The sequence below is a fragment of the Lithobates pipiens genome, unplaced genomic scaffold (assembly GCF_037356315.1).
Source record: "Lithobates pipiens isolate NorthernLeopardFrog02 unplaced genomic scaffold, aLitPip1_a1.2 Scaffold_13, whole genome shotgun sequence".
Taxonomy (NCBI): domain Eukaryota; kingdom Metazoa; phylum Chordata; class Amphibia; order Anura; family Ranidae; genus Lithobates; species Lithobates pipiens.
In genome coordinates this window covers 195,476,138-195,499,707 of record NW_027507718.1, presented here as the reverse complement: position 1 = coordinate 195,499,707, position 23,570 = coordinate 195,476,138, and the positions used below count along the sequence as shown (strand labels likewise).

Genomic DNA, 23,570 nt, shown 5'->3' with positions numbered 1-23,570 from the left:
AGGCAAGAGAATTCTTGTTGGGCTGTGTATTAGTGCTCGGATGGACATACTTAGACCGAATTTTCAATGGTTCAAAGGATGTCAGGCAAAATGGTCGGCCCTCGTGCATGTTCACTTCATCATCAAATCTGGCCCTCTTTGAAAAAAGTTTGGACACCCCTGCTCTAGGGTCTTTGCTAAAAAAAAAAAAAAATGTTTGGGGGTTCTATAATTTTCTAGCAAAAGAAATGATGATTTTTACATGTAGGGGAGAAATGTCAGAATTGGCCTGGTAGGCAAGTGCTTAAGTGTGATCTAAAGTTAAGAATAAATAAATCACTGCCAGCCCTTTCTCGTACACAGCGCCTCCTGTGTCACTCCTGTGTCACTCTTAGGCCTCATGCACACGAGACGCAGTTAAACGCGCGTTCAGATGCAGTTGGACAGTTTTTTCAACTGCCCCTGAACTCATTCAATGTTATCCTATGTGTCCATGCACACAGTCTCGTTTTTTTCCGTTTTTATGCAGTTGCGTTTAGTCTCGTTTTTCCAGAAGCAAAAAAATGCGTTCAGAAGCAAAAATTTCCACGTTTCAGACGCAAAATGCCGCTACCGCGTTTAGCCGCGTTTGCGTTTATATGCGTTTTTAAAGGTGACCTTTTTTTTACATTAAAAATCTCAAAAATGATTGCAAATGATGAAAAACCATTAGAAAAATATTTTAAGCAATTGCAAGTGGACAATCCACAACTTGTGGCAAGTGGACAATCCACAACTTGTGGTAAGTGACATGGCAGGTGGCAAGTGAACAATCCACAACTTGTGGCAGGTGACGTGGCATGTGACGTGGCAGGTGGAAAATCAACAACTTGTGGCAGGTGACTGGCATGTGACGTGGCAGGTGGAAAATCAACAACTTGTGGCAGGTGACTGGCATGTGACGTGGCAGGTGGAAAATCAACAACTTGTGGCAGGTGATGTGGCAAGTGGACAATCCACTTGTGGCAGGTGACGTGGCAAGTGGACAATCCACTTGTGGCAGGTGACGTGGCAGGTGACTGGCATGTGACGTGGCAAGTGGACAATCCATAACTTGTGGCAGGTGATGTGGCAAGTGGACAATCCACTTGTGGCAGGTGACGTGGCAAGTGGACAATCCACTTGTGGCAGGGGACGTGGCAAGGGACGTGGCAAGTGGACAATCCACAACTTGTGTCAGGTGACGTGGCAAGTGGACAATCCACAACTTGTGTCAGGTGACGTGGCAAGTGGACAATCCACAACTTGTGGCAGGTGACGTGGCAAGTGGACAATCCACTTGTGGCAGGTGACGTGGCAAGTGGACAATCCACATCTTGTGGCAGGTGACGTGGAGAGTGGTGTGGCAAGTGGACAATCCACAACTTGTGGCAGGTGGCATGGCAGGTGACGTGGAAAGTGGACAATCCACATCTTGTGGCAAGTGATGTGGCAAGTGACGTGGCAAGTGGACAATCCACAACTTGTGGCAGGTGATGTGACAAGTGGACAATCTACATCTTGTGGCAGCTGACGTGGCAAGTGGACAATCTACATCTTGTGGCAGCTGACGTGGCAAGTGGACAATCCAAAACTTGTGGCAAGTGATGTGCCAGGTGACGTGGCAAGTGGACAATCCACATCTTGTGGCAAGTGACGTGGCAGCTGACGTGGCAAGTGACGTGCCAAGTGGACAATCCACATCTCGTGGCAGGTGATGTGGCAAGTGGACAATCCAAAACTTGTGGCAGGTGACGTGGCAAGTGGACAATCCACATCTCGTGGCAGGTGATGTGGCAAGTGGATAATCCACATCTTGTGGCAGCTGACGTGGCAGCTGACGTGGCAAGTGGACAATCCACAGCTTGTGGCAAGTGACATGGCAGGTGGCAAGTGGACAATCCACAACTTGTGACAGGTGACGTGGCAGATGATGTGGCAAGTGGACAATCCACAACTTGTGGCAGGTGACGTGGCAGTTGGACAATCCACAACTTGTGGCAGATGACATGGCAAGTGATGTGGCAGGTGATGTGGCAAGTCACGTGGCAAGTGGACAATCCACAACTTGCGGCAGGTGCCGTGGCAAGTGACACGCTAAATACAAGTACACTGCAGCTCTCACAGCTGCTGCTACTCACTCTGGTCTCACAAAATTGCTGAAATAGTTAATTTTTGAGCTGGGGAGGGTCTATAATGTTAGCTTAACTAAACGCTTCTAGACGCAAACGCGGTAAAACGCCGCTAAATCGCGGCAAAACGCGCGTTTCTAAACGCCGGTTTCAACATGTGTCCAGCAGCGTTTGCATCTGCGTCTCGTGTGCATGAAGCCTTATTGTAAATCAGTCTCTAAATTTACCTCATAGCTTAGTTCTTGCATGGACCTGGTCACATGGCTGCTCTCCTTTGAAGATTCATGGATGGTCATGTGACCATTCTCCTCCTCCAATCTAAAGCAGCACTTGGAGGAGCAGAGCGGCCAACAAGAACAAAGTTATTGAGGTTAGAAGCTTCAGCTTATGAGTGACACAGGAGGAGGAGCAGTATAGGAGAAGGGACTGGCAATGATTTTTTTCCCTAATGATGGACTTTGCTGGGAGTGCTGTCCAAGGGGCCCCCCCCCCCCCAGTGTGTGGCACCCAGGGTCAGACCGCTCGATCCCTGCCCCCTATTGGTAAAAAAAAAAAATATATACGCTGATAAATGTATTAAAATTATGAGGTTAAATGTACCTCCTTGCCATTAACAGAAAGAAAACAGATTCTATTTTCGTCAGTTGACGAAAATGTGCTGTACTTTTTTTTAGTTTTTGCCACTGTAAAAAAGCGCCTGAGGAAAAATTATGACAAATGTTTTTGTTGATTAAATTAACACTGATCATAACAAAGGGGTGTCCAAGCTTTTGACTTTTCTGGCCCACATTTAGGCCCCTTTCACACCAAGGCGTTTTTCAGGCGCTACAGCGCTAAAAATAGCGCCTGAAAAAAGTGTCTCCTTTCACTCCATTGTGAAAGTCGGAAGGCTTTCACACTGGAGCGGTGCTTTAGCAGGATGGTAAAAAGTCTTGCTACCAGCATCTTTGGAGCGGTGTATTTGAAATCAGTGGGGCAGCGTGGCTATACTGCCACTGCAGCGGCGCTTTGCGGGCGGTGTTAACCCTTTTTGGCCGCTAGCGGGGTTAAAACTGCCCTGCTAGCGGGCGACTATTGCTGCTAAAACCACAGTAAAGTGGTGTTAAAAATAGCAATGCTTTACCCACCGACACCTGCACCGCCCCACTGTGAAAGGGGCCTTATAGAAAACGAATTGAATGGTCTTGGGCCAACGTAAGGCCTCAAGTACACTGCTGTTGGTAAATGGACGTTTAGGAGTAGTTAGGCATTTTTTTTAATATATATATATATATATATATATATATATATATATATACACATTTTTTTTTTTTTTTTTTTTTCAACTGCTCCTAAACGCTCCTCTATATTATCAGTACGTTGTTTCTAGGCAGTTGAGTTTGAGTTCAGGGGCTTTTTTATTTATTTTTTTTTGAACGCAAAAAATGGGATCAGAAGTTGAGGCATATCTAAACACGCTATTTTGAGAAGAAATTTTTATTTTGAATCTCTTCAATACAGGGCATTTACGCACCCTTCCTCCAGTTTTCAGCTTTCAGTGCTCTCACACTTTGCCAATTACTCAGTCATGCAACGCTGTACCCAAACAATTTATATTCATTTATTTTTTTTCGCATACAATTAGTGCTTTCTTTTGGTGGTGTCTAATCTAGGGATGCACCGACATTTCGGCCGCTGAAACATAGCTGCCGAAAATGGCTTTTTCGGCAACTTGCCAAAAGAGAAATCGTGCTGATAATGGCGCCGGAGTCTGGGCGCGGGCCCAGCCCCTGGTGTCACCCGTTACAGGGGTATCGTCTGGGCCAATCCTAGGCGGGTGCAGTGGGGGGCGCGGAAGCTCCAGAGTGCTCTTCTCCCTCCTGTCTGTAGAGAGATTGGCCACGCAGTGACGTCTGTTCTGCCTACTGCGATCTGTTCTCCCATCTGTTTTTATGTACTGTAATAGAGGGGGGGGTGTCTGGTTTGTTTGTCGAGCGGGATCTGTACCAATGGAGGGGGGGATTATAATTTCTTATATTCAACCTGGGATCTTCTATCAACTGCCGGCTGGGTGACAGGCTGGTTAAGTTATCCTTGTAGTCTCCCCAGTCCGGCCATCGAGCGTGTGCAGGTCGCAGCTGAGGCTCGGCAGGCCATGACATGCCTCCGCTCCAGAGGTGGTCAGTGAGCATCAATGCTCCGGGGTATACATATTACCGAGCTACTGCTGTCTGGATCACAGTATACTGGGCCAGCAGCTACCCTGTAACTGCGCAGGAGTAGGTCTGTGATGGAATGTCTCCCAGCTCTTCAGGGCTGCTAAGTACGGCTCTCCCTGCTTCGGTGGGGTGAGCAACTGGGCATTCCCTGGGGGGGTCAATTCGGGGCCACCTCACCTCCCTATCTTCTTTCCCAAGTCCCCATCCCCCCCCCCCCCCCCCCGTGTGTGTGTGTGTGTGTGTGTGTGTGTGTGTGTGTGTGTGTGTGTGTGTGTGTGTGTGTGTGTGTGTGGTGTTTTGCTGGATTCTCACCTGTGGGGCTTTGTGCGGCTGGCGTTGGTCCTGGTCCTGGTCCGGGGGGTTCCAAAAGGGTCTGTGGAGGTTTTTCTGGCTGTAGGCAGTATTGTTCTAGGTTTGTTCTGTCACTGCATGGCGTTGTCCGGTGGCCATCTTGTATGTGGGAAAGGCTGTATTCCCCTTGTGAGCTTCAGCAGTCATCTTCTTTAGGATCTCCTATTAGTTGCATTGGTGGCCATTTTCTTGAAGCCTGAGCGCACTTTTCGCCACAGTTCTCTTGTGGCAGCATTACATGTGCATGTGCTCTCACTTGCTGCTTCCTGTGTCAACTGTGTACAGGACGCTGGATGGCTCTTTGCTGAAGCTAGCTCTGCAGAACTTTTCACTGCTGTTATAAGCGGCTGCTGCTGACAGTTTTCTCCTCTGCAACTGGGAACCTCCTTGGGACTACAGGCACTGCTAGTGGCATTCAGAGGCCCCAGGGTGGTGAGTCTAGCACTAAGTACACCCCCCCCTCCTCTGGGGAGAGCTCTGTTGCAGACTCTGGCCCTGCTGCGGCTGGTGACCCCCTGCTCTGACCTATCAGATGTGGCTGACCAGGACCGTTCGGACAGTGAGGATGAGTCCCCGTCTGGGTCCGTGTGCGATAAAGCGCTAGTTGGAGTACTTTTCACAGCTGTGCATGATACCCTGAAGATACAGGAGCCAGCGGATCCCTCTTAGAGGTCGACCGATATGGGTTTTTCTCTGGCCGATGCCGATATTTAGAAATCATGGCGGCCGATAGCCGATATATGATGCCGATTTTTTTTTTTTTTTTTTTTTTTTTTTTTTTTTTTTTTTTTTTCTTTGGGCCGATATGTTAGGCCGATTTTTATTTTATTTATTTATTTTTAATCCCCCTTGATCTAACACACCTTTCCCACTGGGGCGTTTTTTAAGGCGCTTTTGGGCTAAAAATGGCGCCTGGAAAATGGCTCCCCTGCAGTCTGCGTGAAAGACAGAGTGCTTTCACACTGAGGCGATGCGCTGGCAGGATCTTAAAAAAAAAAAAAAAAGTCCTGCAAGCAGCACGTTTGGAGTGGTGTATACCGCTCCTCCACCACTCCTGCCCATTGATATGAATGGGCACCACTGCCGAAGCGCATGCAACCTCTTCCTTGGCCGCTAGCTGGGTTATATGTGCCCCACTAGCAGCAAAATAGCACCGCTAAAATGATGGTACCATCAACGCCTGCCCGCTCCAGTGTGAAAGCAGTCTTCATAAGTGATACAGAAAATTTCTTACACTTAAACATTTATTAAACAAAACAAACCTCCAATCAGTTTACTTGTATGTATGATTTAGATAAAAAAAAAAAAAAAAAACTATATATTAAATAAAAACAGGTAGTCAAAACTTTTGGACAAAAAAAAAAAAAAGGGCTAACTTTACTGTTTTTATTTTATTTTTTAAATGTCTTTTTTTTCCCCAAAAAAATGCATTTGAAAGACCTCTGTGCAAATGCCATGTGACATAAAATATTGCAACAACCGCTATTTTCTTCCCTAGGATCTCTGCTAAAAAAATATATATCATCTTTGGGGGGTCTAAGTGATTTTCTGGCAGAAAATACAGGATTTTTACTTGTAAGCAACAAGTGTCAGAAAAGATTTAGTCTTTAAATGGTTAAACTGAGAACTCTACACACTGAGATGACTTCATTCATTCAAGTGTAAACATTGTATCATTTTGTTCTTTTCTTGGCTGACTGCCCAGAGAGGAGGAAAGGGTTGCTATGACGACTCAGTCAACTTGCACTGACTTGCAAGTCCCGCATCGGCTTTTTATCAGCACAATCGGCCGATGCCGATTATTTAAAAAACGGCAAATATCGGCCGGCCGATATATTGGTCGACCTCTAATCCCTCTGCTGATGTACCAGTCCCTTTTGGGTCACGCAAGCCAGCACGTTCACCTAAGGTGTTCCCGTAGTTGACTTGCTTTGACAAATTAATCTACAGGGAATGGGGTCGCCCCCAACAGACCTTTTTCGTTCCCCAAAAATTTGCCCGTGCGTTACCTCCTTGAGGAAAGCCTTCTTCAAAAAGTGGTCGGCTCCTCCGGTCGTGGACCCCCCGTGTATCTAGGTTAAATGAAGTAACCACGATCCCGGTTGAGGGGACTCCGGTGTTCAAGGATCCCACAGACAGGAAGGCCGAGGCGGTGGCTCGTTCCTTGTTTACGGTTGTGGGGTCAGCCGTGTGACCTGCACTGGTGTCGCAGACACTGAGCGGGCAAAACTTTTTTGCACCACGAATTTGGGGAGCAGAACTCCTCCCCTGTCTGCATGGAGCTGGCAGACCAACTAGTGCAAGGCCTTAAGTAGGTTTGTGACGTGGCCCTGGATACTCTCCCTCTGTTATCCAAGTCTTCGGTGTCAGCTGTGATGCTGAGGCACCTAATTTGGCTAAAATGCTGGTCTGCTGACCAGGCATCCAAGAAAGCCCTGACAGATCTTCCCTTCCTTGGCGAGCAGCTCTTTGGAGCCTTGTTGTATGACATTATTAAAAAATGCCGCTGGTGGTAAGAGTACCCTACTTCCACAGGCCAGGAAGGCTAAGGAGCCTCGCCACAGGCAAGGGCCCTTTTTTCCGCTCACAAGCAGCTTTTTTTTCTGCCCGGTGCTTCGGCAAAAACGCCCCCAGCCCGACAGGACGCCCACGGACGGTCAGAAGCGACCCTGGAACTGAAAGCCTTCAATCACTTTGTAAAAGTGCAGAGGTTCAGAATGGAATCAGTTTGCTCAGTAGTCGCTGCACTCCATCAAGGGGACTACCTGGCATCCTTGGACATCCAGGATGCTTACCTGCACATACCCATATGCCTTCGGCATCAAAAATTTCTGCGTTTGGCAGTCGGAAGCCCACTACCAGTTTGTGGATCTTCCTTTTGGCCTGGCATCAGCCCCCCGAGTCTTTACCAAAGTACTGGCTCCAGTATTGGCGTTGCTGAGGCAACGTGGAATCTCGATCGTGGGTTACCTTGGCGATCTTCCCCCCCCCCCCCTCACAATTAGAGCAGGATGTGGCGATCACCATGCAGACACTGAGAATTTGGGTGGATGTTGAACCTGAAAAAGTCGGTGATTGTGCCGACAGCATCTGGAGTACCTAGGCTTGCTATTGGACTCCAGGGTAGCGAGCGTCCTTCTTCCCTCGGACAAGTTCCAGACTCAGATCTGCGGTCAAGCTGCTGATGAACCGCAAGTGGTTGTCGCTCTGCTTTTGCATGCGAGTTCTGAGGCTCATGGTAGCCTCTTTCGAGGCTGTACCTTTTTATGCCCAGTTCCACACCAGAGTCCTGCAGATCCAGGTGAGCCAGCCAGTCGGGGACTCCCTGATCTGGTGGTTGAGGTCCCCGTGATTCAGTCCAGAAAATCGTTCCTTCCTCTAAAATTGACAGTGATCACTACAGACGCCAGTCTATCAGGCTGGGGTAGAGTGATGGGGATTCAGTCGGCTCAGGGCCTCTGGTCCACGGACGAATCCAAGTTGCCGCTCAACCTGCTAGAATTGAGGGAAATCGGGCTGTGCCTCCACACGTGGTCAATGTCTCCAATGCCGTCCTACCAGGATAGTCAGACAACGTCATGGCTGTGGCATACATTAATCGCCAAGGGGGAACAAGAAGCTCAGCCGCCGCTCGGGAGGTCGCTCACATACTTCGGTGGGCAGAGCGACACGTTCTGGCTCTGCCGGGCATTTGCATCCCGGGGTGGATAATTGGCAGGCGGACTGTCTGAGTCGTCAGATGCTGGATCCAGGAGAATGGGCATTGCATCTGGAGATATTCAGGCAGCTGTGCCTGAAATGGGGCACACCAGATGTGGATTTATTGGCCTCCTGTCTCAATCGGAAGGTGCCGAGATTCTTGCCCCGGACAAGAGATCTGTGGGAGGATGCGGCAGACGCGCTGGTGGCTCCGTGGGATCAGTACCAGCTGATCTACACCTTTCCTCCTGAGTACCTTTTTGTTCAGGGGTACGACATGTAGTCCCTCCGGTGTGTCCACTGTTACCTCCGTGGGATTTGAGCCTGGTGTTGTCGCTTCAGAAGCCGCCGTTTGAGACTATCAGGGAGATTCCCCTGTTGACCCTTTAACAGTGGTTTTTCTAGTGGCCATCACATCAGCCAGGAGGGTTTTGGAAATGGCGGCCTTGTCCTGCAAGTCGCCTTATCTGGTCATCCATAGGGATAAGGTGGTGTTGCGTCCGCAACCATCTTTTCTACCCAAGGTGGTCTCGGCCTTTCATATCAATGAGGATGTTGTATTACCATTGTTGTGTCCTAAGCGAGCGCACCCCAAAGAGGTGGCCCTTCACGCTCTCAATGTGGTCAGAGCTCTGAAGGTGCACTTGTCTGCCACGGCTCCCTTTCGGAAGTCAGACTCGCTGTTTATTTCGGTGGCTGGTCCAAAGCAAGGCATGGCAGTCTCGTCGGCCACCATTTCCAGGTGTATCGGACAGATTGTATTCCAAGCCTACGCCTTGAAGGGGCAGGTGCCCCCCTTTCCAGTCACAGCCCACTCTACGAGAGCAATCGAAACGTCTTGGACCTTTCGACACCAAGCGGCTGTCGCTCAGGTGTGTAAGGCAGTGACCTGGTCGTCTGTCCATACGTTTAACAAGTTCTACAAGGTAGATGTGAGTGCACCGGCTGATGCCTGTTTTGGCCACAAAGTTTTGCAGGCGACCGTGTAGTTTCAACTGAGTTTTTTTTCCTGTTTTTTCGATTTAAAAACGCAGTACGGTTTGTTAATGGACTGTTGCATTACTTCCGCAAATGGGTTGCGGTGTTGGGATTTCTCCTGTTGAGAATACCCGGTTATGGCTGTTTTATTTTATTTATTTATTTATTTTTATTCATTTTCCCGTACACTGCTTTTTTTTTTTTTTGTGGGCTTAGTTTCACTAGTTTCCACTTGCCATGGTGGATGAGGTTTTTATGCTTTCTTTCTTTCTTTCTTTCTTCTTTTTTTTTTTTTTTTTTTTTTTTCTCTCCCACCCCTCGTTTGGCACTGCTTGGGGACGTCCCATTTAGAGAGGAGCTGTGTCGGTCGGTGAATATGAGAATAGCATTTTTGAACTCACCGTAAAATACTTTCCTCTGTAATTCACCAACCGGCACAGCACCCACCACTCCTTTTCTCTAAGTTATACTGCTTGTTGATGTCTGCTGGGAGCAGTGGGGCGGGTTGCTTAGCACAGGGTCCGCCCCCTGGGGCGGGACTGAAACTTCTGTGTATTGTGTAACAATTTTGCCTAGTTCTTCTAATGGCAGGCTATAAAACCCATTTAGTTAGAGAGGAGCTGTGTCGGTCGAATTACAGAGAAAAGGATTTCACGGTGAGTAAAAAATGTTTTAAATTTATTTTTATTTAAAAAAAAAAAAAAATGTTCTCTCCTTTTTAGTACCTTCAGGCGTGCACATCTCATTTCATTCCTACCTATCGCACTTTTGAAGGTCCTTTGAGCACCAAGACAGTGAAATTACCCACAAAATGACCCCATTTTGGATAACAAACACCCCAACATATATGCTATGAGACATGGGCTGCAGATAGCTACTCCGATACTCTTATGGACTGTGACAGGTACTTTGCTGGGTGGTGACAGGTCCTCTTTATTGGGGGGGCGCTCGGCAATCAGTGTTTGGTGTGCACTGTAAGCAATACCGAGATGTTACTGTAGTCTCTGCCTCGCACATGATCGGTGTGTGAGGAGGAGTACCGGGTAACATCTCTTTAATGCTGTTTGACGTTCTGTGACCGGCTGTGATTGGACATGTGGTAAAGAGCAATTTTTTTTTAAACTGCTTTTTACATGGCTCTGGGATGGGCTGTGTCCGAGGGACCCTCATCCCCGTTCGCAGGAGCAGGGAGTAACCAAGGATGACGTGATGCCCGCCCAGGATGGGAGATCCCATCTGCGGATGTCATTTGACTATGGCCCAGTAGCGAAGTGGTTAAACATGGCTAAATGTGGCAAAATGGACGTTTTTTAAACGTGGATTACTGTCTTTAAGTTAAATTCAGGAAAGGTTGTAAAAATGTCCCGTGTACATAAAGCCTAATAAAACTTAATTTTTGTTTTGTAGTGGTATGTATATAATTTTTTTTTATAAGTAAAAAAGAGGGTAACCTAAATCTAGTACAATATTTGACAGTGTTTATGATAAACTAATGTGTCAATATCTGGTTGGGTGGATGTAGTAGCAATTCTCAAGGTGCTCATAAGATATTTGGGTTCTAATTTTTGCTCTTCGTCTGTTTTATCCTTAAATAGTTGCTCACAAATATAGATGCTACCGAAAAACTGACATGAATAAGATGTGTTTGTTTTCTTCTTCCTTTTTTTTTTTTTTTTGTGTTGGGCCGCATTCATCGCTATCTTGGGCCTTAGTTTGGACACCCCTGTGTTTTTGTGGTAGCAGTTGCAACTCGGCATGTGTGGCTTAAATTTTACTAGCTGTTCTGTATCTACATACTGTGTGTGTACACAGCAAATACTCTTCTATGAACTGTATCCTGTAATGGGATTCGAAATGGTGTTCAGATACTGAAGTTATTGATGGTCAATTGACCAGCAAGTGGAATGTTATAATATGGGTTTTTTTCATCCTGAATCCCTTACCCCCAAGACACAGACTTTCACTCACCTATTCTTAATGGCCAAACACCATACTTGATCACAACTAGTCTGTTTTTAGCGCTATTTAAAGTGATGGTATTGCCTGACTGAAATGGGCCCTCTGTGGGGCTGCATATGTGCATAAATGTGTTTCTTAGCGAAGTCCTAGCATGGAGACCAAAATATCATTGTAGGCTGTAGTGCAGACTTCATTGCACCCTGACCAGTCACCTCTGTGTTCTTTGCCCTCTTGAATTGAGAAAAATACGTATTGCCTTTTTCTCTTGGCAAGTCTGCTTGTCCGATGCCCCAGACATGCAGTTCTGGGCGCTGGGCAGAGGATTTAAATAACTGGCCCCTAACTTTTTCAGCTGGCTCCTAGATTCCAAGAAAATTTGTCAAGCCCTGGGTTAAGGGCATAATTTCTTTTACAGCCATGGCTGCTTGTGTTTTCACAAACCTGGTTCCTGATAGCTTACTGAAATTGTATTAATGATATGCAGTACTGACACTCCCTTCTAATTGCCACACCCAATCATTAAACTTTCATGGTCATCTGTTATTAAAGGACCGTATATGAACTACCTAATGCTGATTTCATACAGTTCTATTGGTAAAGGATTGCCAGCATGACTTTATTAATAAAAAATAAAGGTGTGCTAATGAAAACTAGACATACACTGATCAGTGTGTAGGTTCCCCTGCTCAATTGTTTGAAATTGACATCTGTTGAAGGGATATGTTGGAAGACTATCCACTGATCAGTGGCTGCAGCTACAGTAAGATTTCCTAAGGCCTGATTATGCTATGCAGTTCAGAATCTCCTGATGCAGCCTTCCCTCTCCTCCCTTGACAAGTCTATTGACCCCCACAGCTATAATAGCCACTAACAACTGCACGTAAAACACGACAGGCTAGTGGTACTCAAGTTGGGTATATTCAACCTGCAATATACATGGTTCGACGCCCGACCAGTCCCTGCTGAACTGGCCAAGCTTCGGACTGTCTATGGCTGGCTTAACATTCTGATATTCATCTGCTGCTCCCCAATTCACAGGCCAAGTTCCAATTAGTGAAATTGTAGGGCAAGAGATTTCTTCAGGGGCCATTGGCGTTCAGGTCATTGGGCATTCTTTATTACAAGTGACTGCAGCAGTTGGTAAAATTCACATCTTACCCTCGGTCTTGCACAGTACAGGTTCCTTCCCTTACTGAAAATACTTTCTCTCATTTCACAGCACACTGAGTTTTCTCTTTTTATATTCACCGACTGACGCAGCTTCTCTTTAGACCATTGGGTTGTTATGCCACCTTCAGGAGAAGATTAGGCATTACATGTTAACATGTGATAATAAAACTAAACCTTTCTAGTTCTGCCTAAGGGGCGGTCCCTTGGGTAACAACCTCTCAGCATGCTACTGTAGCCTGTTTTATTTTACCTAGTAAAGAAGGACCTAGGAACCCTGACGGGCCCATCTGTGTGTCTTCTTTTTTTTTTTTTTTTTTTCCTGCAGAAGCTTGGCTTTTTGCCCAAGATGATGGATCCTGTGATCTGCTATCAACAGCTGGCTGGGAGACGGGTTGGATACCTTTTTTTTATACTTTGTAGTCTCCCCAGCCTGGCCATCGAGCGTGTGCAGACCAGAGCCCTGCGCTGGGTCGGCCACGACGAAACCTCAGTTCCAGAGGTGGTCGGTGAGCTTTTTTACTCCGGGGTGCACATATGACCAGGCTACTGATGTCTGCGTCAGTGTGCCGAGGCCAGCAGCCACCCTGTACTGATCAGAGAGTGGGTCTGTAATGGAATGTCTCCCAGCTCTGCAGGACTGGTAAGTACAGCTCTCCCTGCCTCGGTGGGGCTGAGAAGCTGGGCATTCCCTGGGAGGTTGATTCAAGGGTCTCTCTCCTCCCTCTCCTCTCCCTGTCCCCTCCCCCCATGCTGCATTTAGGGTACTGAGCTGTGTGTGTGTGTCTGTCTGTCTAGGGGCTCTCTGGGGGGAGGGCGCTCTCACTTGGGGGGGCAGCGCTGGCTGGCTGTGTCCTGAGTTCTGTTTCTCGTGTTCCTGGAGGTGCCTGTTAGGCTGTGCCTGTGTCCCTTGCCGCGCTGATCTCCGGCATTTGTTCAACTCTGTCCCTCGTGGTTTCAGCATCTTGGGTGTGGGCAAGGGAAAGCATGCTCTCCTGTGCTTCGGCTCCATTTTTCCCTGTGACTTGTCCTTATACTGGACGCCGGCGGCCATTTTCTAGAAGCCTGAACAAATTTTTCAGCTTTCTCTAGCAGCAACGTGTGTCCATGTGCTCTGGCGGCCATTTTCCCAGTGTGTTTTATGTCCTTATACTGGATGCTGGGCGGCCTTTTCCTTTGAGCCTGAGCACATTGCAGAGCGGTTTCGGCTCAATTAGCAGCAGCTTCCACTGACAGAGCAGATCCCTCTGCACCTGGGAGCCAACAGAGGCCACAGGCACTACTTGCTGGATAGCGCAGAACCCTTCAGGGTGGTGAGTCCTGTGGGAAAGAGCCCCCCAGCCAGCAGCAGTAAGGAGGGTGGGACTGTCACTGTCCTAAGTCCCCTTCGGGTGGTAGACAGGTTAGGGTCAGCATGGCTTCAGAAACTGGTATTTATTCCCCCAAAGTCCAGGCAATTGCAACATGGCAGTGTGTTGCCCCTTTCAGGAGAGCCTTCTCAAAACGTGGTTGGCTCCTCCGGTCATGGACCCCCCCCCCCAGTATCCAGGTTAAACAAAGTAACCACGGTCCTGGTAGAGGAGACTCCTGCATTTAAGGATCCCACTGACAGGAAGGCCGAGGCAGTGGCTTGTTCCTTGTTTACGATTGTGGGTCAACCATGCGACCAGTACTGGCATCCGCATTTGTGTCGCAGACACTGAGTGGGGAAAAACTGTTGCACTGCGAATTGGGAGAACAGCAGGATTCTCCTGTCTGCGTGGAACTAGCAGACCAACTAGTGCATGGCCTTAAGTACGTTTTTGTGACGCGGCCCTAGATACCCTTTCCCTGTTATCCAGGGCTTCAGTGTCCAGAAGTGGTGCTGAAGTGCCTGATTTGGTTGAAATGCAGGTCTGCTGACCAGGCTTCCAAAAAGCAGACATGGATCTTCCCTTCCTTGGCAACCGGCTCTTTGAAGCCTCTTTGGATGACATTATTAAGAATGCCACAGGTGGTAAGATTACTCTACTCCCACGGGCCAGGAAGGCTAAGAAGCCGCGCCATAGGCAAGGGCCCTTCAGAAGTTTGCAGCCCGGTGGTCCTCTCGACTGTCCGACCAATGGGTCTGCGATCTGATTTTCCTCCGGCTACAAGATGGCGTTCCTCTCTTGGCCGCAAAATAGGTTCTTCCCCTCCAGCATATCCGTTCTGCCAGCTCACCGGGAGACCCTCTTGGGCTGTAGGGGACCAGCTGAAACGTTTCTGTGATTTGCAGTCGGAAACCCACTACCAGTTTGTGGCTCTCCCCTTTTTGGTTTGGTATCGACAAAGCAAGTTAGTCAGGGGTTCCCCGATCTGGTGGCTGAGGTCCCCGGTGCTTCAGTCCGGGAAGTCATTCCTACCTCTAAAATGGACATGATTGCAATGGATGCCAGCCTATTCGGGTGGAGTGAAGGCGAGTCCAGTCACGGGGCCTCTGGTCAGCAGAGGAATCAAAGTTGCTGATCTGCTCGAACTGAGAGCGCTCAGGCTATGCCTCTCCACATGGTCATTGAGACTGCAAGGGCATTCGATCAGGATCCAGTCAGACAACGCCACTGCTGTGGCTTACGTCAATCACCAAGGAGGAACAAGAAGCTCTGCTGCTGCGCGGGAGGTCGCTCACATGCTTCGGTGGGCAGGGTGACATGTACTGGCCCTGTCTGCCATTTACATCCCAGGTGTGGCGAACTAGCAGGTGGACTATCTAAGTCGTCGGATGCTGGACCCAGGAGAATGGGCGTTGCATCCGGAGGTGTTCAGGCTACTGTGCCTGTGGTGGGGCACACAAGACATGGATCTTCTGGCCTCCCTTCTCAACTGGAAGGTGCAGAGATTCGTGTACAGGACGAGATCCGTGGGCAGGCACGCTGGTGGCTCCATGGGATCAGTACCAGCTGATCTACACCTTTCCTCCACTGAAACTGTTGCCATGTCTGTTTCGCTGAGGGGATACCAGTAATACTGGTTGCCCCAGATTGGCCTCAGTGTCCTTGGTACGCAGACCTGGTGGCAGACGCTCCCTGGCGACTGCCTTAGCTAGAGGACCTTCTGTCTCGAGGTCTGATTTCTCCATTCTGCTTTAACGGCATGGATATTGAGAGCCAGGTGTTGAGGAACCGGGGTCTGTCAGACTCGGTGATCCCAACTATGTTGAGAGCACGGAAATCGTCTCGGAAGATCTATCTTCGTACCGGGAAGGCCTGCATCTCCATGTGTGAGGAGAAAGGATGGCATCCAGGATCCTGCCGTTTCTTCAGCAAGAAATTGGCGTTGAGCACCATTAAAGGACAAATATCAGCTTTTGACTGTCCCCTCCTTTTTTTATTTTTTGCAACCCTTGCCGTCTCTATAGTGAGTACTCTTTGCTCAAGGGGTGCAACATGTAGTTCCCCCGATGCGTTCACCGTTACCCCCGTGGTATCTGAGCCTGGTATTGGCGCTTCAGATTCCCGTTAACACTTTCCCAGAAAGTGGTCTTTCTAGTGCCAATTACATCGGCCAGGAGGGTTTCAGAACTGGCGGCCTTGTCTTGCAAGTCGCCCTATCTGGTTATCCACAAGGATAAGGCGGTGTTGCATCCCCAATCTTTTCTGACAAAAGTGGTTTCAGCATTTCAAATCAATGATCGAGACCTTGTGTTACCATCTGTCCGAAGATGACACATCCTAAGGAGGTGGCCCTCCATTCTCTGGATGTGGTTTGGGCTCTGAGGGGTGTATTTGTCTGCTACGGCTCCCTTTCGGAAATCTGACTCCTTGTTTGTCTCGGCTGGTCCGAAAAAAGGCATGGCGGTCTCATAGGCCACCATTTCCAGGTGAATCAGACAGATTGTAGTACAGGCCTACGCCTTGAAGGGGCAGGTGCCCCCTTTTCTGGTCACGGCCCATTCCACAAGAGCATTTGGAACGTCTTGGGCCTTTCCGAGCATCTGTCGCTCAGGTGTGTAAAGCGGCGACTTGGTCGTCTGTTCACACTTTTACAAGGTAGATGTCAGTGCATCGGCTGATGCCTGTTTTTGGCCAGTTATGCAGGCGACTGTATCGTTGCAAATGCACATACAAAAAAAATTGTAAAAACGCAGTCATTTTAAGTTAATGCACTGTTGCATTTTGTTACTGCAGTTCTGGTGCGGTTTGAGGGTAGTGTTTCTGTTGAGCACCCCTTCTTCTTGCTGCTTGGGGATGTCCCAATGGCTAAAGAGGTGCTGTGCCAGTTGGTGAATATAAGAAAATGTTTTTTTTTTTTACTCGCCATAAAATCCTTCTCTATAATTCACCGACTGACACGGCACCTGCCCCTCCTATTTATTGATTTACTTTTTACGTTCTACTGCTTGTTGATGTACTGAAGCTGCATGGCAGGCTAAGGAGTTGTTGCCTGAGGGACTGCCCCTTGGGCAGAAGTTGAGGTTTTTTTCATTACATGTTAACATGTTATGCCTAGTCCTCTCCTAAAGGTGGCGTAACAACCCAATGGCTAAAGAGGAGCTGTGTCAGTCGGTGGATTTTTGATGGATTTGAAATGGATTTTACGGGAGTACAAAAAATCCTATTTTTTTTTTTTTTTTTTTTCCTATTATGAGGTTCTGCACAACATGTAGAACTTGCCTAGGGCAGGCTGCAAGAAAATTGCAGTTTAAGAATGTGTACAGTAGGGCTGAAACAACTAATCGATTGCTATTTTCATAATCGATTAATTGCCAGTAACATATTGGAGTTAAAAAAACTAAAATGAGCCCTTTATAGTACAAAGAGCAAATCGCTACTGTAAATATTACTTTCACAGTTCTACAGTAAAAAAATGAACCCCTTCTAGTAGTGATTATTTGCTATTTTTAGTTTTTTTTTTTTTTTTTTTTTTTTCCTATTATGTTACTAAACGTCTTAAACTTGGTTCACATCTATGATTATTGGTGCTTTTTGCAGAAATGCACTACCGTTCATTTACATGGTTTCCTATGGGACACGTTCACATCTGAAAGGGCCAGGGACTTATAACGCAAAATGGTGCTTTATTGGTTCAATGGAGAAGCTGCAGAAAAGCATGTAATGCGTTTTTGCAGCAACTTGTGTTTTTTATTCTGCCCAGAAAAAAGCAAAAAATGCAAATTGCAGTAAAATCACGTGCGCAAAAATCAAAACGTACAGCAAAAAGCACTGCAGAAACACATCAAAAGCAAACTGCATAGGTGTGTACTGAGCCTTATGCTGGCCACACAGATCAGTTTTCAGATGAGAATATTCAGCCGAAAAATCTCTGTACATTCGCTGAATGAAAGAATTTTGTTTGAAATTTTCACTTGTTTTTAACATTCTGTTTTTAAAATGAATGTCATTACTGAACGAAAACCACATACACTGACTGAAAATTCCTTTGACTAGGACGTTTTCTATTAGTTCCAAATTTTCCCGTCACTGGTTGAAAATGACCGTCAATTTGACCCACTTTTTATTTTTATTTTTATTTTTTAAAGGCTATTAACGGATTAATCGAAACAATAATCGGCCAACTAATCGATTATGAAAATAATCGTTAGTTGCAGCCCTAGTGTACAGTGTCTGTGTGCTGACTGACACATGCCTATCGAGCTGTTTTTGTATTGGCATAACTCCTCCAAGACCCAGTTCACCGCTTGTCAGCGGCTCTTAAAGTGATTAATGTGACTGTTTAAAAAATAAATACTTGCCTGCTCTGTGGTGGGGGTGTTTGTGTGGTGTTTTTTTTTTTATTTTTTTATTTTTTTTAAGAATCCAGATCGCTGCTGCACTGTAGCCCAGGCACCAGTACACAATATCCTGTTGCCATGCAAGCTGGCACCTGGGATTTGTCGAGCCCTGCCCTGGCCTCATTCACAAGGGCGAGGTTAGTTTGCTGTGTTCAGAGGCGGCTTAACGATATGGCTTCTAAACAAACTGGCTGATTTACCTGTGGCCAGAACTAGGGTCGGCTTCATTTCCATGTAATTGCTCAGATGAGCGGTTTTACATGCCAACAGTGGCAGCATGTCCATTGATTTTTTTTTTTTACCAAGTGTGAATCTGACAGCCGCTTCTAGTCAGTGTGTGCAGGCAGCATTAGCACCATTTGCAAGAATCTGATTCTTGCTGGTAGCTGCCTTGTGCGGTCGAATTAGTTTCCTAGGGCCGAGCAGCTGAATTTTGAGCCATATTTGGGCCCTGTGGTTGAACAGAAGTTGATCCACCAATTGATATCAGTTGACTCGTTCCTTTGGAATACTTTCACTCCACCAGCAGTGGGGAGGGAATCCCCCCATCCACAGCGTGTGGATGGGGAAATTGGGTTAATTTTATAGAGATGCCCTTTTGGATTGGTTTAGCTCCTAGGGCAACTTCATACTACACTGCTGCACTTTTTTTTTTTTTTTTTTTTTTTCCAAAATAGTTTATTGTGGTTTTGAAATATAACAGAGCATACATAAGCAAAAAGATAAACATCAATGTATCATCTCAGAGACATACAATGCAAATACATAGTCAATGTAATACCTAAGCCTAGAGATTTGGTGAGGAAGCATACCTGGAACAATTATTGTTTATAAAAGGGGAGAGAACAAATACTTGAGCAATATAAGTGGGGTAATGAATTACATGGGGTCCACTACTGTCTATCATGTTGCTTAGAAGACTAGGACATAAGAGTAGTGGGCGTAATAGTGATGGATATGAATACCCCAAACAGCAGTAGCTACTAAAACCCATTACAGGTCAATAAGGATAAAATGTAAACCTAGAAACGTGCATCAAGTCTCTGGTAACAGCATCCACCCCATATGGGAACTAACTGTGGATGAGAGTAACACACCCGGTAGAACAACCGAGGAGTTTGTGTGGAGACTTGATGGAAAACAGTGTAACTGAACAAACCATTTTTGTTTTTAAAAGAAAGATTTAAAGGATAACAAAAGTTAGAGCCCAACCGAATAGAGAACATAGAGGGGGGGGGGGGGGGGGATGAGGAGGAATGAATGGGGAGGAAAAGTGAAGTAAAGTTGACTAGAGCAAAAAATACCAAGATCATGTAAGCATCCCAATGTTTATTTAGGACGATGAAGAGGGTGGTAGGTGAGTATCGGTATAAGTAGGGGATAGCTTGAAATGTATCCAACATGCCCAGGTGTGAGTGAATCGGGAGTGTGTGTCATGAGCTTGATGTATAAGTCTTTCCATTTCTTCAGTATGATTGGTTTAGACAAATCAATCAGTCAAGGTAGGAATCTTGGCGGTTTTCCAATGTCTGGGGATGCACATCGTGGCGGCATTTATCATGTGTAAGGCAAGAGACTTCTTATAGCTGCTCTGTGGGATCTGCGTGTGATGAAGGAGATATTGGGCTGGTGAATAGTTCGGAGTGTATGTTGTGATCTTTACTACATTGTCATGGACTGCTCTCCAGAACGGTTGAAGTACTGGGCAGTCCCACCAAATATGTAAAAAGGAACCAATATCAGAGTCACATCTCCAACAAGTCGGGGGGATGTCTGGAAATAATCTATGTATTTTTTCAGGAGTGCGATACCATCTAGAGTATATCTTATATCGGTTCTCTTGTGCCGATACGTTTAAAGTACCCTTATGTGTATGTTCATATGTTCGCAGCCAATCTTCAGTGGTCAAGGGAGTTAACAGGTCATTATCCCATTGCAGTTTAACAGTATCCTGTGCTTTGGTGTCCGAGTGAAGTAAAGCAGTGATGGTGGAAATCAAGTGCTTTTGGGTTCGGAGCTGTTGCATAAAGTTTCAAAGGGGGTAAGCTCCCTATTCCAGAGTGTCAGTGGTTGTGAAGTAAGGAAGTGCCTGATTTGGAGATATTTAAAAAATGGTAAATGAAGTTCTGGAAATTTAGAAACCATATGGGGGAATGAGAGAATCTCCCCGCGTTCAATGAACTGAGATGTTCTGTAAGTCCCTGTCTGGTGAGGAGGTCTATGTTCTGAGATACCGGGGGGAAAATCCGGGTTAGAGGATAAAGGAGTCATAGGCCCTAGTAGTCCGTCAACGCAGAGAGTGGCACTCGTACGGTGTAGAGCCTGTATAGTTGGGCCTATAAAGGGGTGAGTCCGGATCGGCATGGGGAGTGCTGATTTAGCTATCCATGGGAGATTGGTCAGAGGAAGTGGAATCATGTCTTGTTCTAGGTGGATCCAAGCTTTATTGTGGTGATGAACATGCCAATCCACAATTCTAGTGAGCAGACAAGCGTGATAGTTGTGTATATCTGGTATACCCAGGCCACCATCATGTTTGGGGAGAATTAGTTTGGCCCAGCTTAGCCTTGGGGCACGGTATCCCCAGATAAATTGTCTGCACATATGTTTATATGCACGGAAAAAAAGTTTGGGAAGAAGTATAGGGATTGTTTGTAGGAGGTATAATAGTCTAGGAAGGATATTCATTTTGAGGATTGCAATCCTTCCAAACCATGAAAATGGGCCTTTGTGCCAGGTAACAAGGTCTTCTTGAATTTTAAGTAGCGTCGGGCCAAAATTCAGATCATATAATTTGGATAAATCAGAGGGGATGTTTATACCTAGATATGTTAAGGCCTGACGCTCCCAACTGAAGGGGAAGTTACGCTTGCATACACTGCTGCACTTTTTTACCTAAAGCTAGCTTATAGGTTTCTTAGACTGCTATGAGTACCTACATCATGCTAAAGCTAATGTGCACAAACTGCAGCGGGGGCAGTGTGAAGCCGCCCTTAGGTGTGTTTAGCTGAGTAACTGTTTTAAAACTACACAAAATTTTAGTGCACCCAATAAAATACCCAATTTTTGTTTATATAAGATATGGAGTTGCGTCGCATAAACGCCAATCATCATGTGAAAACTCAAAATTGTGCACCTGCAAAATGGCAAAACTACAGTACCAATTTTCATAGGTAACGCTTTAAAAGCTTTTACAGGCTCAGTTTTAGATTTGACCATTTTTATATTATACGGATTTAGATAAGCGCTGTGCAAACTGTCACGCTAACAAAACTAAGGCAGACATTAGTTTCATAACAATTAGGTACATGAGGACTTAGAGGGCCCTGCTCCTTAGAGCCTGCAATCTAAAAGGTGTCTATTGATACAAAAGGTAATAGCTGTGGGGGATGAGCTGATGGAGAAAGTAAAACGTATTAGAAGCAGGGTAGGCTTCTTCAAAGAGGAGGGTTTTCAGGGATGGTAGATTAGGGGACAGATTGGGGTAAGGAGTTCTTAAGGATGTGAGAAGCTCTGAAGGAGAGCATGGGAGGAGGTGACAAAGGAGCTAGAGATCAAGTGGACTTGGGAGGAATTAAGAGCAGGTTGGTTGGTATTTTGGCATTAGTTAATGATGTAACTGGGGGAAGAGTTATGGATGGCTTTGTAAATTGTTAGTACTTTGAATTTTATTTGGGTGAGTGGATGCCAGTAGAGGGATTGGCAGAGCACACTGGTAAGGTGGGTGAGTCTTGAAGCAGCATTCATTATGGACTGAGGGGAGGGGGGGGGGGGGTGGAGAATTTCTATGTGAAGGTAATTCAATGTAGGAGTTGCAGTAATAGCAGCTCTCGCTCTGTTTTTGGCAATACCTCAGATTTTGGTACATCTAGGTCTCCCCTGCAGATAATCCAACACAAATCATGCTTCATTAGCTGCTTTCCTGGATACTGTAGCTGGGGAATAACTGCTGAGAAATGAAAGTGAGACAGAATGCACTTCTCTTCTGGCTTCACTACTTGCAGACCTTTGTGCTGTCTAGATGAGTTGGATTTTCCATCTCATATTCTGCTTCCTGGCCTTTCCCTATAATGTCTTAGCCATTTTGAAACCTAATTTTAAGGGATGAGGGTCTCTTTGAGGCAGCGATTCCCCCCCACAATGCTCAGTTCGGCAGTCCATTTCCCATATCTACCATCACACATGGAAGGCATACTTTGCTTTCTGTGAGGAATCCCAGAGAATTCATGATGGGCTTTTATGGGACGAATCCTGACCTACCTTTTTACAATAGAGCCTGGATTTCCAATATAACCACCATTAAGAGTTTGGGCTTTGTGCCTGTGATTTTTTTTTTTTTTTTCCCGAAGACATTTGCATGTTCATAGCGCAAGTTCTTCATATGGGGCATTTCCCATGTGGTCTCCTGTGATCCCACTGTGTCCTTATGGAATGTGAATTTGTTTCTCACTGAAAAACGCCTTTTGGACTTGAGATGTTCCACCCTTGCCTGTCGTCAAAGCGCACAGTCCACTATATCTGACTGCTTCTTGGGCATCTGTTTCCCAGAGTCGCAAGGCATCCACCTGTTCTGTTCATTTTGTTCGTTTAGGTGCATGTTCAGGCCTCTTATAATGCCAGCTTTGGGCATATGAACCTTCAGGCAATTATTTTGAGCTGGAGACCGTCCCTATTTTTAGAGTTGGGCCTGTTAGCATTTTGTTTTGCTGTGTGCCCCCTTATGAGATAAACTTTTGGATGTCGCTAATATCTCTGAATACGCTGAATGAAAACCAGACTTTTTTTTTTTTTTTTTTTTTTTTTTTTTTTTGTGCTTGCCAGTGTTCAAATATAAATCTTCCTGTAGTAGGCAGTATAAACCAAATGTTTCTGCATCCTGTGGCCCTCCAGTGATCCCTGAGGAAAAAGGGTTTTATGTGAAATACAATTTTCAACATGCATTTAATTGTTGTCTGTCTATGTTCAAATTGTTGGCTGAATTCCAAACCCACTTTTACAAGCGCCACTGTTGGCCATCTGGAAAGGCATCTTTTATTTGACTTTTTTTTTGTCTTCTTCTTTCTAGATTAACAGGGATGCCAAAAGAAAAATATGACCCTCCTGATCCTCGTAGAATTTATACAATTATGTCAGCAGAAGAGGTGGCCAACGGTAAAAAGTCTCACTGGGATGAATTGGAGATCTCCGGTAAGCTAGCTGTCTTAAGTTCAGGACAGTAAGGGCACTTTCACACTGACAGCACGTGGGGCTTCGGCGGGAAAGCACCGCTTTAGTTACATTGTTGGGGGTGGTGGTGAGAGAGCAATCCCAATTAGTATTAAAATGGGCTATATGCATTGG

General features: G+C 46.3%; 1 protein-coding gene across 2 annotated transcripts in view; it reads left to right on the top strand.

Moving 5' to 3' along the window:
- CNOT6L (CCR4-NOT transcription complex subunit 6 like) overlaps nt 1-23,570 on the top strand; it is a 174,846-nt gene that overhangs the window by 49,252 nt on the left and 102,024 nt on the right. For both annotated transcript variants that reach the window (XM_077476085.1, XM_077476084.1), the window contains exon 3: nt 23,296-23,417. In XM_077476085.1, coding sequence (XP_077332211.1) covers nt 23,306-23,417 — 112 coding nt within the window. In that variant the 5' untranslated portion in view covers nt 23,296-23,305. The remainder of the gene's footprint in view (nt 1-23,295; nt 23,418-23,570) is intronic.